Here is a 16,988-nt window from a genome sequence, read left to right as displayed (position 1 = left end):
CTCACTTTGCAGAAAATAATTTCTCTCCCCTTCCTCAAATTCTAGAGCAGCAGCTTTGCTAGGGCACAAGTTTTTGTCTCCTCAAGTTAGCGAATCTTCTTTGTTTGGAGTTGCCTGAACTCGTATCTCCAAGTAAGTAGACCCCAACCTTCTTTTTCCAACTGCCTTGTGGTGGCTCTACCTAGGGTTCATCCTAATAACCCTCTTATGTTTTCGTGTGCCAATATTTGCAGCTCCTTAATCTGTTTCTGGAGTTGTGATGCTCTCTTTGGGGTCCTGTTTCGTTTGGCTAAGCTTGAGTAAGGTAAGGGAAACTAGGGTTTCTCATTATTTCTATTTTATGCGATTAATGTTTTGTGAAATATGAGAAAAGATTGGGGGAAAACGTTAGTTTTTGGTATATTTCTGAGTTAGGGTTCAAATATTCATGAAACTGTGATATTTGACGTTATTTCTCGTATTCTGGATGCGTCGCGCAGTCGTTGGGCGACTGTGTATGTTTCTGATATGCGTAGTTTTAGTAAAATTGACTTTCCGGACTCATTAATCGATTGAGCTCAAATTTGGACATTTGGTTCATAACATGCTATTTTGTGGTTTGATCGGCTGGATCGTCAATTATATGTCTGTAGCTTGAGAAATGTGTCACGCATTATTGCAGTGATTTTGGTTTTGTGATAATAAATTTTCTTAGAAATTTTGGTGTAAGAATTATGGTTGTGTGTTGTGCTTGATTGTATGGAATTGCAGGTACTTAAATGTTGGCACTCATTTATTTGGGAGGGATGAATACTATTTTGTGATATATGTATGTCATAGTATGCATTTATAAAGTATGAGATTAAATGAAATCTTGTTATGTTGAGTATGAAATGGAAAACATGACTTGTTTGATTGGTGGTGGATTGGCATGAGACTTGAATGATTGAGATGGCATGTGGAAATTGTTGGTAAAAGAGTTTCAAGGGAAACTCTTGGTGATGGTGGTTAGTGTATACCTTGATATAGGAGATGTCTAGATAAAGGAAGGTATCCTGAATTCTAAAAATTATTCGCGTTCAGTGACAGGAGGTCCTAGTTTTGGGACATAATGGGCCCAAGACATTAGAAGATTAACTATGTCTGTGGTTGGGTGATAACCCCTTGTGTCTAGACTCTGCAGAGTTTAGAAGCCAGCACAGACGCATACTTCCTTTAGAATTCTATATCAAGAGTATGATCCGGATATTGAGTCATAGAGTCTTGAAATTGTTTGCTTTCACATGATTTGGGTGCCTACTGCTTTGTCTGTGCATAATATGGTCTAACTATTTATTTGCTCTATAACATGATTAAAACAATTTTTTCTCTAGCTTACCCTTTCTTTGGTGTATGTTTCTTTGCTTGGTTTCTCCTTTTTGCAATGATCACCAATTTATTAGTGTGAGCAGATGTGGAAACCCCTGGAGGTACTCAGGGTGGTGGAGATGCTGCTGTGTAGAGTGGTCCTCATGGTTTGGGTTGTGGCTTACATTTGAGACTTTTGAAGAACTCTTAGTTTGTTTTAAATTCCTTGCTCTCTAAACAATACTTTTGCAAAACAATAGTACTCTTGTGTTATGTTTGATGACATTGTGGTGTGCCTAAACTTTCATTCCAAGTATATTATGGATAACTGTAATGTACTCTTTTATATTATAATTATGTAATGCTTAATTTTAGTAGATTACTCTATTAGAAATGGGATGTCACAATATCAAAGTTAATAAAATAATTTATTTAAAATATAGTTCATAATTTCAAAATTACTATCATAAATATAGATTTTAATGATATAAAAATAATCGCTTATCTTCTGCAATGCAAGCTGATGGTACTAAATTTTAAATTAGTGAAATTATAGAATAAAAAGCATTATCTTTGTCATTTTCTTTTTATCTGGTTTGTGATCCATACCTCCCAAGTACACGCCTCACCAAAAACGAACACAGACGTAACTGTCTGCAGTGTATATAGTAATCTCGATTTCGACATTCAACGATCCTATCCTCAGTAACACATTCTCCCAGTTGTACCCAATTTTCTCATCAAGTCACATACAATATTCACAATCAACTCTTTCTCTCTTCCAACCCTAAAACCTTTCTCTTAACCATCGCCACTACCTCCTTTCCCATGTCTGACACAACCACCTCACGCTTTTATACGCCGTTGTTCGCTATCGTTCTCCCTGTGGTTGTGGCTGCGATTCTCTTCCGGCTTGAACCCTTCGAACCGGTTTTGTTGCCGGTTCAGCTGGGCCAGTCCGTCGTGGTGGTTCCCGCACGTAACGACCACGCGCGAGTTGGATCTGAAGCTGTGGGCAAGGGACAACTTCAGGGCCCCGAAGACTTGGCGTACGACGCCGCATCACGTGTTGTCTACACTGGGTGTGATGATGGGTGGATCAAGCGAGTCACGGTGAACGACTCGGTTGCTGACTCGGTAATTGAAGATTGGGTCAACACTGGAGGAAGGCCACTTGGGCTAACTTTGCTACACAACGGTGAACTCATTGTTGCTGACGCGGGAAAGGTATTGAATTGTTAAAGAAAAGAGTTTTGATTATAATTTTATGGGAAAAAAACAAGTATAGTTTCATTTTAATAATCTAGATGGAAAAACGGTTTGATTAAGAAAACATTATCATTTTTAAAATAAACCAATTGTAATTTAACAACAATAAAAAATAGTGTCTAAAATATTGTGTGTGGGTTTTCTACGTAAATAGAAAGATGCTTCTTCGTTTTGATCATTGCTATCATTTATTAACTTTTTTTATATATTTTTTTCATCATATTCGTCAACCAATAACCTGAAAATCGTGTTAAACTTTTAATATTCATTAAAGATTTAGGGTGTACTTTATTTATAATTAATTTTGAAAAGACTTCTAACTAGCAAAAATACCCGTTTATGATTTTGAATAATATATCAGAGACAGATCTGGTTTGATGAATGGGTGAACCACTTTTTAAGAATTTTATACGTATTAAAATGTATGTATACATTGTTCTGGTTTTGAGATCTATCCACAGACACATATGAATAAATAATTTGTTTAAGTTTATTAATTATTAAAGTAATTAAACATGTGTTTTATTTGGTAAGATTTTTATTAAGAAAAATTAATACTAAACGTAATTAACTTTAAATCGAGTTACTGAATATTTTTAATTAAAAAAAGGGTAGAAAATTATGTTTAAATGTATCAATACTTATTGTGCTAAGAAAATAAGAGTATGGAAAGGTATGTTTTCGTTTCTTGAAATACGAACTTTGAGAACAAGAAAAATAACTTCTGGAGAGAAAAAAGAAATATAATTTTTGATACATACTTTATTTTGAAATAAAACATTTCTTAATAAAATCTTATAATGATTTTTGTTCAATTTAAAATTTATTTTAATTCTAATTCATACTTTTAAACATTAATCTTTTTATCAAGTTATTTTTTAAATATAGTAATATAAAAAAGAATTTTGTTCCAAAATATTTCGATTTCAATTTTAATTTCAATTTATTTTATTATTTTCTTTTCCTATTCCTACCTAATCATTAGTGAGCAAAAGGCAACCCACCCAATCATAAAAACAAGATAAGAAAAGAATATTTAAAAATTAATGTTTTTGTGATCACTCTTTTCGTTAACTTTTTTAATGAAATATTTCTGTTAACTTTTAGCTTGCTTAAATGAATAACTCAGAGAAACAGTGTGACTTCTTTATAATATAAGAAAGAAAAATTGTTTTTTAACGAATAAATTTTGGATAATTTTCTATTATAATTTATAATTTAGGATTTAATTGTTTAAAAAGTTATCAAAATTTAATTGTCAAAATATTATTATATTATTATATTATTTTATAAGGTCAAAGCAAAGAAAAAAGAAATTATAAATATAACGAAAAAACTTATTGGTAAAAAAAAAACAACGAAAAGCTTAAACTTGTTTTCAATTTGCTGTCGACACAAATATTATTGAAAGAAGGAAATCCAACTAATGATGCAGGGATTGCTGAAAATGACAAGTGAAAAGGAAGTTGAGGTATTGGTAGATGAGTTTGAGGGCCAAAAATTGAAGTTAACAGATGGTGTTGATGTAGCAGAAGATGGTACTATTTATTTCACAGATGCATCACACAAATACCCCGTGCATGATGCTGTTTTCGACATCTTGGAAGGGAAGCCTAATGCCAGATTCTTCAGCTATAATCCAGCAACAAAGAAGACAACCCTGCTTGCCCAGGACCTCTACTTTGCCAATGGTGTTGCAGTTTCACCTGATCAACAATTTGTGGTCTTCTGTGAATCCACCCTGTAAGTTTTCCTCCCTTCAATTTGTGGTCTATTTACAATTTGACGTGGGTTTTTTTGTTGCGCATCATATATAATTTCCCAGTATTGGAATAGTTCATAGAAAAAAATAGTGTGTTTGGGGTTTGTGTTAATTTGTAAATTGAGTAAAAGATGATTGATATAATCAAATTTTGTTGAGATTTAGATGTTACGCCCAATTTGATAACATTTAGGGAATAAAATGACTTAATAAGAAATATGGGGAGTGAAATTATACAAGGATCAAACTGCATTTATTCCAATGTAACATTATTGTGCACTACCATCTCTGTCAAATTATTAATGGCACTTATCTAATCAAACTGGTTTCGTCTGAATTGGATCTGATTAATCTCTAATCAAACTCCTTATATAGTTTGAAAAGTTTGTTTCCTTATTTCAATCGCTGTTGTGCAGGATGAGATGCAATAAATATTACTTACAGGGGCCAAAAAAGGGGACCATAGAGAAGTTTTGTGAAGTACTTGGTATGCCTGATAACATTCATTATGATGGAGAAGGGCATTATTTGATTGCAACGTTCACGGTACTGCATCCTCCGGCTTCGCAACTAATTTTGACAGCAATCACTTGCCCACCAACCCACCGTTCAATTTTTAAGGAAAATGAAACTAATTATATTCAAAATTCTAGTTTTTGAAAGGCATAGACATGGGAAATATGTCTTGTGACGTAACACTACAACAAAACTCATTTTCATAAAAAATACAAAATAGAAAAGATGGATACTTTTTGTCTTGTTTACTCATAAATGCTTTTGTGCTTTACTGGCAGGCCCTTTCTCCTGAACTGGATTTGGCATTTAGATATCCTTTCATTAGGAAGATTGCAGCAATTGTAACAAAGTATGTGTGTAATCTACCTATCTCGAAGAATGGAGGATTTGCAATCGTGGATTTAGAAGGAAAACTAACCGCACATTATTATGATCCCAAACTAGCATTGACCAGTGCGATTAGAATCGGGAATCATATATATGCTGGATCCATTTTCTACCCACATATAACACGTTTTGATATTGAGAAATATCCTGCTCTCCCCACAGTTTGAACAACAGTGAAAACTTTGTTTGTACAAGAAAAAAGTTTTCTGCAGAGACATGTTAGTGCCATAAAATGTGATTCACGTGAAAATTCCATTGATCTGTTATATGTTCTATAATAAAAATGGAATTTCTTGCAGAACCTCTTCCCAATTTATTATTATTGTTATTATTCGCTTCATTATCTTGAACGTTTAACTACAATTTATCACAGCCTTGGGATCTAGAAAGGCTGGCCAAAGCTTCGGCTTTCTTCCTCAGAACATACTTCTGTATCTTCCCAGTTGAAGTTTTTGGAATGTCTTCAAAAAGGACTGTTTTAGGAGCCATGTAATGGGGCAAATGGTCCCTGCAAAAGTTGATTATGGCTTGAGCATTTACATCAGAACCCTCCTTCAACTTCACAAAAGCACAAGGAGTTTGGCCCCAATGATCATCAGGCCTGGCAACAACTGCAGCTTCAAGAATTGCTGGATGGCTATACAAAACTGTCTCTACCTCAACTGAGCTGATATTCTCTCCCCCAGAGATTATTATGTCCTTCAACCTGTCCTTGACTTCTATGTAACCATCAGAGTGTTTCACAGCTAGATCCCCACTACGAAACCACCCATCTCTGAAAGCTTCTTCTGTTGCTTTCAAATCTCTAAAATATCCACTCATCACTGTGTTCCCTCTAAACATTACCTCTCCCATTGTTTTTCCATCAGATGGAACACTTTCCATTGAGGCAGGATCTTTCACATCAATTTCCTCCAAAGCCACATGGGGCACCCCCTGCCTGGCTTTCATCTTTGATCTATCTTCCTGGGGCAACAAGTCCCACTCAGGTCTCCAAGCACAGAAAATGCCTGGACCATACGTTTCTGTGAGGCCATACAGGTGACAGATGCTAAAGCCAATCTCCTCCATCTTGTCAAGGACCTGTGGCGGTGGTGGTGAACCTCCTGTCATCACCACCACCTTCTGATTGAGCGGCTTTCGGTCAGCCAGTGCAGAGTTCACGATCATGTTCAGAACTGTTGGTGCTCCTCCCATGTGTGTCACCTTATGCTGAGCTATATTGTCAAAAATGGATTTTGGAGAAACCTTCCTGACACAAATATTGATCCCAAGTTGTGATGCCACTCCCCAAGGGAGGCACCAGCCATTGCAGTGGAACATTGGAACATTCCAAAGATAAACAGGAAAAAGGTCCATTCTAGAGAGTAGAACAGTTGCTAGAGAATTAAGATAAGCACCCCTGTGACTATAGACAACTCCTTTAGGCCTAGATGTAGTGCCTGAGGTGTAGTTTATGCTTACAGGATCCCATTCACTATGGGGTCTCACTATGTCAAAACTACTATGCCCATCAGCCAGAAGCCTCTCATATTCATAACTCACTGATGTAATGTCAAATGTAGATGGACAATCAGAATCGGTAACTAGAACTAAAGTCGGCAATTCTCTAGCTTTTTTGCCTAGCAAGTTCAAAGCTCCCCTAGCAACTTCAAGAAGTTGGTAGTCTACAAAAAGGACCTTTGCTTGTGAATGCTCCAGAAGGACTGAAACCATGGCTGCGTCTAAGCGTGAGTTAAGGGTGCATAGAATCGCTCCAGCCATTGGAACACCAAAATGTACCTCGTACATTGCAGGGACATTGGGTAATAAAGTGGCAACCTAGCATCACAAGTTTCATCAATGCAATGCAAATTAGAACTATTAAAAGTGCAGAACATTTTGCAGAAACATGTGAACATTGAAGTGCTGATGAAAGTTCAAGTAGCATTCACAAAGTGGTGATATCTGAACGATGCATATAGTAACTTAAAAAGAAAATTGTTCCATGTTAAATTCTAATAATGACGCTTCACGTCTCAAGCAAGCCTATTTCTTCAGCTCCCAACACTTCAGTTATCCATTCTTCAAACAAATCCTTCATTTCAACTCAAAATTTTCAGGTGTCAGCTATCAAGTACTCTTCCAAATTTCCACCGTAGTCACTTAAGTCGATCACCACCATCCAAATATGGCCTCATTATGTTTTTCATCCTTAAAAACATGACTTTTTGTAAACAAAATTAGTTTTTATTCAAATTTAATTTGTTTCAGCCCTTAGTTTTTGAGGAGTGACTAAAAATGCATTTATTTTTCCACTTACACAAAGAATTAAAAAATCATAGATTTGGTCCCTGGATAATCAACTAAATACAAGTCCTAGCTTTTGAAATCATGAATTGATTTTGCAAAACAAGCCCAGCTACATATCATCCTAGAACTAGAATCACATATATCACAGCATAACATTCCTTAGTTATATTTGCTATTCATATTTCTAAAACACTTGTTTTGAAACTTTGTAATTAAAAAACTTAAACAGGTTCAAAAAATTCAAAGATCAGAATCTCTGTTCTAAAATAAAAGAACTCATCTTAGAGTTTATAGTTAAGAAAATCATTTTTTTCCATGAGAAAACAACTATTAATCTTAGCGTGTGTAGAAATCGAATTTATAATAGAATATCAACAGTTAACTTTCTCATGAAGCGATCCATTATCTTGTAAAAATTCCCACAGTAAAAGCAGAAGAAAAACAGAGTGGGCAAAGACTAAACTAACCACATCCCCTCGAGAAATTCCCAAGTGGGTCAAAGCAGAAGCGAGTTTCAAACAGCGTTGATGGGTTTCACCCCAGTTATACTCCAGAGATCCATACACGACCGAGGTTCTGTCTCTGCAGACCTTGGCTGCTCGCTCTAGGAAGGTGATGGGAGACAAAGGAACAAAATTCGCAGGGCAACGAGAAAGACCCTCCATCGATTCCCACGAACCTGGATCATTGTCCTGCGAAAAGCTGCAAAATTTACGCCAATGACAGTGAGATAAGAAGACGCGATGTGGTGATCTGAAAAGTCTGAGAGAACGAACACAGAACATGGTGACTTCGTTTTAATTTAAGCGGTAATGAATGGCATAGTTAGATGCATTATCCGATGGATTATGGATAAGTGTGTCAACTCATTATGTTGGCGAAGAAGAAGAGTTTAGAACAAAATAAACATCACAGACAGTACTTTGTATACAGTTTCTTGTGTTTTGTGTTTTTATTTTTTTTCAGTTTTTCTGGAGATATAGACACCACGTGTAATTGTGATTGCTGCTACGCAATATAGAGTTGTTTATATGGAGGGTACTGAAAGCATTAACAACCATGGGTTAGCCAAAATACATGGCTAACAGGAAAATTATCAAAAAGAAAAAAGATCATGTAATCCAAACGACAAATCTCTACTATATATATTGATGTTTGTTTATAAATTCACTTTTTTTTTGTGATAATTTATAACTGAAAAAATTATTTAATTTATTATAATAAAAAGTAATTACTAAATATAAAAGGTAAAATTATAATAAAATATTTATAACAAATATGTATTTATCTTTTTTTTTATTTCTCTGTAAAAGTTATTTATTTTTAAACTGTAATAAAATATGTCTTTTTTATTTATTTGTTTAACAGATACACGTATATAGTACTAGAGAAAATAATAATTTAATTTTCATTACTATTTGTAAAAATGAGTAAATTACTATTATTAATTGTTAGCTTGTATTTGTTGAGAACAGATTTAACGACTTTTTTTGAGAAAAAGTAATATAATTTTAGTTAACTTTGCTCAAATTTTAATTAGATTATTTTATTATCTTTTTTAGAAAGTTGAAGTTGATTGTCCAACACATAAAAATTAACTAAAATTATGTATTCTTTTTTGGGTAAAAAGTCATTGAATTTGTTCTGTATTTTTTTGGGTGCAGGCAGAACATTGATGTGACAGGGGAACTACCGCTCCCAAAAATTTTGAAATTTATTTTTATATATATGTATATATTTTTTTAAATTATATTTTATATTATTATATTATTTATATTAAGTTTATATTATGGAAAATTATAATAAAAATAAAATAAAGATAAAATAAAAAATTTAATGAAGACATTAGTTTATAAGAGAGATTAAAGTTTCTTTTTTATTATAATTTTTTTTTACCATGTAAGGTATTATGAAAGTATGTGAGAAGAAAGAAATACAAAGAGATCAATTGGAAAACAAAGATTGTAGAACATATAGAATAAAATTGAAGTACACATTCTTACATGATCTCTCAAGCATCAAAGTTAGTATCTTATTATGATCTAGGTATGTTAGATTTATGATTATTCTTAGGATGTTTCTTCCAAATTAAGTTTATCTCAAATTAGTATAAACCCTAAATATGATTTTAAGGATTTTGTTATGAAATTGGTATGTGTGATACCCCCTTTTCCACTACTCTTTTATCAATTAAGAACACCAGCCACTCCCTCCATTTTCATTTTCTTCACTTCCTTTCATCCTTCTCCACTGCCCAAATTCTCTCCTAATCAATCTACTCTATGCTGCCATCTCACAGTCTTAGTTTTTCCCTGCTCAGATTCTGGAGAAGTGGTCACTGCCAATCCCCCTGCTGCCTCCACTCACAGCTTCTCTTCTCTTAGGTAAGTCTCTCTTGTGGCTCAATGTTCAAATCCGAAATTCAACTCAAATTTCCTGCTTCCGTTCAGATCCTAACCATGTGTTCGTCCTCTCCTTGTGACTGGATCATGAATTCTTCTCTTAGGTTCAGCTGAGGAATTTTGCCCCCTCTCCTAGGTTGCCTCCACTCAAACTTTAACTCAAGAATAGGTAAGGGAAGCTAATTCTGTAACTCATTTTGATGTAGATTGTATTCGTGAATGTTTTAATTTCATGATTGTTTGTGTAATTGATGATTGAAACTGTTGGTGTGTGAAATTGAGTGGTAGATGCCTTTGAGCGAGTTTGCATGTGCAGAATAGGGAGGATTTCTGGTAGTTTCGCCTAGGCGAGTCGATCTCGCCTGAGCGAAAATACCAGAAGCTCACCCCTGTTAATTGTGTGAAATCTCGCCTAGGCGAGCTGGAGTCGCTTGAGCGAGATAACTTCTCGTCTAGGCGAGCCAGTTTCGCCTGAGCGAGAGTTCGCCCAGGATTTGTAATTCGCCACTGTATGATGTCTCGCCCAGGCGAGATCAACTCGCCTAAGCGAGATTGACTCTCTAGCCTAGGCGAGACCATCTAGCCTAAGCGAAATTTCCTGCAAAATATTGGTTTTCCCACTGTTTTGATTTCTTGATGCTTGATTGGTTGCCTTAAGATAATGCTGGTTGATAATGCATGTGATCCCTATGCATGTTGGACTGTATGAAGGAATTGAGTATGAACTTGATGTGAATGGAAGTATGTTAGAGTTAGGATTTCAAGGGAAAATCCTAAGGAATGTGGTTTAGTAAGTGTAAGGGCATGAGGACTCAGATTGGTGATATCCTGACGCTTCCAGTAACCATTAAGACTCAAGTAGAGTACGATGGATTACGTCGGGGGAAGTAGCAGGAGGTCCTGGTCTATGAAACCGATCCATCATAGAGGTGATGGGATTTACCTTGAGAGTGGTTGGGTGAATACCCCTTGTGCCTAAAACTCTGCAGAGTTTAGGAACCATCTCAGGTGCAAGTCACCAAGAGCTCCAATGCCACTTACATAATCCGGATATCGAGTCTAGAGTGGTGTGTGGTATTATAGCTGGAATCAGCTGGATGATTTTGATAGACTGTTTAATGAATCCTGTTTTTCTGCATTAACATAAATTAAATTGCATGGTTACTCCTCATTCAAGTTAGCTTACCCTTCTAGTTTTTGTGGCGTGTTTGTGTTTGTCTTCTACTTTGCAATGATCTCCTCGATTGGATGGCGTGAGCAGATAATCGTGCAGGCGAGGATACACCCTCAAGGACGTGAGATGATTGCACTAGACGTACCAGTAGCATATGTGACCTTTTCTTTCTTTTGCTTAGCTGATCAGATGTTTTGTAACCTCCTAGTAATGTATGCGCGGTAGGCGTTGATCCGTATATGTATGGTTCATTTTGGGGATGACTGTATTATGTTATACGAGCCTATGTCATTATCTGCTTCTGAAATATTAAAATTTGTATGTTTTGTTCAATAGTTTTAAAAACTATCAAAAACGGGATGTTACAGTATGAATCCTAATTATAATTTTTTCCAAATTAATGTAACCCTCAATTATGAAATTTAGGAATTTTGTGTTTTCTTATGCATATGGTAAATTTTTTAAAGTTTTGAATTTATACAATGTTTGCTTATTTAAGTAAAGTGATATGAGTTTTGTTATGTTTTACAATGTGATAATTGTGATTTGTGAAGATAAATTTTATCCTTTTCTAAATAGGTGAAGGGTGATAAATTTATATTAGAAAGATTACGATAAACAGTTAAATAATTGATTTTTTTTTTAAATAGGAAGGTTTCTGATAAAGATGAAAAAAAATGCATCTAGGTTAACTGAACTTAAGAAATTTCATGATAACCAAGAATTCAAGACAATGAAAAATAAATTTCTAAAGTTCCTAAAGTTACATATAATAAATTTAAAAACTAATTACAACGTGATCGAGGAAAAACGTCTTCAAATTTGACAATACTGATCAAATCAAATTGATGAGGTATGGAGGGTTTATCCAAACTGGTATTCGTGGTTTGGTGTCATGATATAATGGTGAATGATAGTCATATCTTTTTGGATTCTACTATTATGTGTGCTTATTTTAAGTAGAATAAATGAAGAGTTTTGTTTTTTAACTAAAAAGAAATTTATATATAAAAAAATCTAATTTGGTATCCCTAAATTTTTTGTCCAATTTCCGCTACTAGGTGCATGTAATGTAGGAGCGAGGAAAGAATTGATTATTGTTTGTCTTTGCTTGGAGCTACCCTCAATTTATTTGCGTGTACATAAATGAGGGAGCGAGTGAATAAAGCTCCATGAAAGGGAGATGTCGAGCAATTATATTGTGTTCTTTTGGATGGATATACTATTCACAAGGAATGGAAAACGATGATTACGAAGTGAGTAGCGTGTTCTTTTGGAAGTGCTACAAGGTGATGGAAGGAGATGATTAGGGGGTTTCACTGAAAATTCAATCACACTTAGGCTTTGTTCACTTGGGTAGATGGGTTTGAGGGAGAGGGAGAGGATGAGTTTGAGTGAATTTGAGAGTGAAAGGTGTGTTTTTTTAAGGGATTTAGAGGTGATTATGAGTGAATTTAGAAGTAAAGTTTGTGAGAGTTAGTGAGTTATTTGATTAATATGATAGATAAAAAATGTTTTAATATATTTGAAAAAGAGATTACCATTTTGCCCTTGTGTAATAAGTAGTATAAATTTGTATTTGCATGAGTTTTAATCAATTTTTAAATTTTTTATTTAATGCTACATTTTAAATAAATAATTTACAAAAATTAATAACATAAATTATTTATCCCACTCGCCAAAACATTGCAGCGAAGTCCACCAAAGAGAGGAGATTTGTTCCAAAGCTTGAGGGGATCAGATCTGCAACTTTGGGATCGGTTCCAAGATTCAATGGATCCATTCCAAGCTTCAAATGCATAACATTTTGGATTGGTTCCAGGCCACCAAAGATCGATCCGCTGCACTGCAATTCACACTCCATTACGACCACTTTCTTCTCCATTACGATACACAGTGGCATGGTTCATGACAAGCACCAAGCACACATATAGATGAGGAGAAAGCAAGAAAACGTGACAAGGGTAAATGGGTCATTTGATGCGGCCATCCTTCAAATCTGACCTCCAGCAGCGGGATGAAAAAAATTCATTTATCCTTCAAATCATTAGTAACACTACACATATCATCGAAAACGAACAACTTCAATCCTTGTTGATCCATTTGTTCATTTACGCTGGAAGATAAAATACTCTAAAGCGAACAAGGCCTTAGGGATGACAAAAATATCCGTGTTCGTGGGTATCCGTAGATAGACTTCGTGACGAATAGTTGGTACTCATAGGTATTTGTTACTTGTGGGTAGTGGATAACAAATATTTTAATACCCACTTATAAACGGGTCAGGTGCATGTATCATACTATCTGTACCCACAGGTACATGTTATCCATAAAAAAATTTAAATTTAAATTTAATTTAAATTTAATTTAAATTTATATTTTATTGAACTAAATTAAATTAAATTAAATTTATATTTAATTTATATTTATATTTAATTTTGCATTTTTTTTGTAATTCTATTTAAATTTAATTTTAAATATTTTTTTAAAATATTTGCAAGTATCCACGGGTACCCGCAGGTTTTAAAATACCCGTGAGTATTTTTTTAAATAGGTAGTGGAATGAGTAACATGTGGGTTTTTTCGTTGCGGGTCGGTTTTAGGGGTAGGCACTTTCCGTGTCCAACCCGACCCGTTGTCATCCCTAATCCCACCATCCATAATGAGAATAGAGGGTGATATTCCCGAATTTATCAAATTAGCCATTCATTATTTAATTTTTGTTGCATGTGGTTTAGCTATTAAAACCAATCACGTGTCCAATTTACTTTTTTAATTCAATGTTAACTCTACTTTGTTCAAAAATAATATTTTAATGACTATTTCAATAACTTCACTTTTATTCATTCTCCTTGTTATGAAAAAAACAACATAATAAAAATTAGTAACACAAATAATAATTTATTATGGTTATGATAAAAATTTATTACTTCTAAAATTACTACTAAAAACAAAAAAAATTCATGTAAATAAATTATTTTTCACCTTATATATTAAATTTATTTTCATACAAAATATATTGTATTATTCATTTTTTTCATATTTTCAATCATTAAATAAAATTTATAAAAATAATTTTATATTACATATAACAAAAGAAACATTTTGATAATATAACTTTTTTTTTATTAAAAGTTTTTTTTTAATATATTACACCAGTCAATTCAATCACAAACTTCACTCTCTAACATATTTTAAAATCACCTAGGAATCCTTTAAAAAAAGCAACACCAACTCTACCTTCTAATCCTTCTAATTTCTTCCTCTCTTTCTCCCTCTAATCTTTCCTCTCTAAAGATTTTGATTACCAAAAGAATTGATGTCTAAATTAATCTTCAATTAATTAATGATTAATTTGGACATTAATTTATTTAGTGATCAAAACCTTAATAGTTAATATCAAATACTAATTTAAACCTTAATTCACATAGTAATTATAATTTTAAGCGTCACATATGATATGACCGAGATCTTCTCGGATGGCACCACAACCATTACAGCAAGGTTAGCAAAGATCCATTGTAATTAGTAAGAGGTTAAGACATAAATGTAATTATTTAGGTGATCCAATATAAATACGAAGAGTATTCTATTTCTTTTTTAATTTTATTTTTTAAGTGACGGTTTTCTTAATGGTTTTTTTTATTTAAATTTTTTTATACTTAACAATTTTATTATAAAGTAAATAAAACCTATTCATAATGAAGTTATAAAAATTATTTTAATTTTATAATTATAATAATAGTAGTTATTATTATTATTTTTTGTTATATATAATGTATGTGTTTTTTCTAATAATGTAAAAAGTAAGAATAATAATATAAGTAATAATAATAATTTATATTATCAAAAATAATTTAGTCATTTATAATTTTATTTATTTGAATAATGTTTTTACTATAAATTTTTTTAATTAAATTATTTATAATTTTTTTATAAACTTTATTCATATTTTTACTAATTTTCATTTATCTCAATCAATCGCACTCTCATCTCTTTATAAAATTCACTCATTTTCATTTTTCTAGATGGATCTTGCAAATCTTGAGAAAGAAAAAGATTGTCAATACATAGGAAAAAGACTAAAATTGTCCAAAGAGGATTAATCCTGTTTTCCACATGTTACTTAGCTTTGGACAAGGTTATCATTCATGAACCTATTATAAATAAAAAAAATCCAACCGTACATTTTAAAATTAAATTGATTAAAAGATTATACTGGATTAAATATATTGTAATAGAGTGTGTTTATTTTATTTTATTATCTAAATTAAGAGAATAAAATGATTTTTCGAATAATTAAATGACAAACTAGTAAAACAAATGTAGATACTAAACTAGTGTTTTTAACATAAAATTTAAGCAAAATCTTTAGTATTTACTTTTTTCTTTTCTAGAGTAAAATAAATAAATAAGCTACTAACACAACTTTTGAATTTGCTTTCAGAAATTTATGCTCATACGTAACACAATTATTCGGGTTTTTATTTTTGTCTGGTAGACGCAGTTTCAATCAGGTACATGTCCAATCTCTAATACTTGCTAATAATTTTAAAAGGTAAAATATTATATTTAATTTTTTTATATTTTATTAATGTTGTCAATGTAGTCACAATAATATATAATTTAATATAATTATAATTAATATATATATATATATATATTTATTTATTTTTGTCTTCATTTTATTTTACAATCTTTTTTCGATAATATTTATTATAAAACATGAATTTTGTCTTCTAGATACACAAACTAAAAGAGTAAAAATAAATTAAATTGAACAATCAATTAAAAAAAATGTATTTGACTTTCTATTTCTTATTAAAGATCGATACAAACAAGAAGAGTTAAAATAAATTAAATTAAGCAATAAATTAAAAAAAAATGTATTTGATTTTCTTCTTTTTATTAAAGAGATATGTAATTTAATAACAATTCATAAATTCTTCAAATCTCATAAATAAGAACATAAACAATAAAATAATTAAATATATTTGTAATCTTTTAAAATAGATGAAAAATTAAAACTTTCTGTCTTAAACTTTCATATACTTCTAAAAATAAATATATAAATAAATATATAGTAATTTTAATCAATCGACGTAATTTTTTATATGTTAATCAATGTTTCAAATTTATATTTAAGTTAGAACATAATAAATAATTTAAACAACTCAAACATTATTTTAAAATATCGTTTGATAAGTTAAAAGGAAATTAATGGATTAGGAATACCGTATCTATTCATTAACAAAGTTAAAAAATAAAATTGTATTAAAAATATGAAATAAAGATAAATTTTAATTTTATAATAAAATTAAAAAATTAAAAATATATTTAGCCTAAAATAAAATGATAAATTTGAAATTTTAGACTGATATTTTTTAATGATATTGACTATATAAGTTTACAGAAAGGCATTTTATTAGAGTCAAATTTTGTATAGGAAGAATTCTCATAACTATTTAAAGTTTATTATGTTTTTATAATATATAATTGTTCATTTAGTTTCCTTTGTTAGTATCGATCCAACCGATCATTTAATTGTAATCAAACTTATTGATGCTTTCGATTATAATCATTTATTTTTCTAAAGCTCAAGGGCTTCCAAAAGAAAAATGAAATAGGAAAACCGAACTCTCAAAATAGGTTCAATAATGTAGGAAATGGAAGAGTTAGAGAAAGTTCTTGAGGGCTACACTACATAGACTAGACCCTACTAAATGCTTCTACTTTCTTGAATGAGCTTACTGTGTAACATGATGCTGATGCATATCGAAAATGTTGAAAGGACGATAGTATTTTGATTAATATTTCAACTTATTATTTTTATTCATCACTTTCAGAGGTGAATCTTAGT

The 16,988-nt window shown here is 31.9% G+C and overlaps 2 protein-coding genes and 1 long non-coding RNA gene across 4 annotated transcripts; 2 read left to right on the top strand and 1 right to left on the bottom strand.

The window, feature by feature from the left end:
- Positions 1-1,709, top strand: LOC114176537 (uncharacterized). Of its 2 annotated transcripts, none has more exons than XR_014993445.1 (3): positions 1-132; positions 234-304; positions 1,422-1,709. It is a non-coding gene; the product is annotated as an uncharacterized LOC114176537 (long non-coding RNA). The 2 variants fall into 2 exon arrangements; XR_003603018.2 differs by having other exon boundaries at positions 1,431-1,703.
- A 232-nt stretch (positions 1,710-1,941) lies between these two features.
- Positions 1,942-5,561, top strand: LOC114176474 (protein STRICTOSIDINE SYNTHASE-LIKE 5-like). Its single transcript, XM_028061523.2, has 4 exons — positions 1,942-2,553; positions 4,031-4,338; positions 4,774-4,903; positions 5,152-5,561. Exons 1-4 carry the CDS (start codon positions 2,155-2,157, stop codon positions 5,425-5,427), a joined length of 1,113 nt encoding a protein of 370 aa, XP_027917324.1. The 5' UTR covers positions 1,942-2,154; the 3' UTR covers positions 5,428-5,561.
- On the bottom strand, positions 5,550-8,562 carry LOC114176473 (AMP-dependent synthetase and ligase family protein). Its single transcript, XM_028061522.2, has 2 exons — positions 8,020-8,562; positions 5,550-7,081 (listed from the first exon to the last, which is right to left on the bottom strand). The coding sequence occupies exons 1-2, from the start codon at positions 8,335-8,337 to the stop codon at positions 5,618-5,620; spliced, it is 1,782 nt and encodes a 593-aa protein (XP_027917323.2). The 5' UTR covers positions 8,338-8,562; the 3' UTR covers positions 5,550-5,617.
- Between the last annotated feature and the right edge of the window lie 8,426 nt (positions 8,563-16,988).

Source organism: Vigna unguiculata, chromosome 3 (genome assembly GCF_037176805.1).
Source record: "Vigna unguiculata cultivar grain cowpea cultivar isolate G323 ecotype 2 chromosome 3, ASM3717680v1, whole genome shotgun sequence".
Classification (NCBI taxonomy): domain Eukaryota; kingdom Viridiplantae; phylum Streptophyta; class Magnoliopsida; order Fabales; family Fabaceae; genus Vigna; species Vigna unguiculata.
Note: the sequence above shows the minus strand (reverse complement) of the source record. Positions and strands in the feature narration are given on the sequence as shown.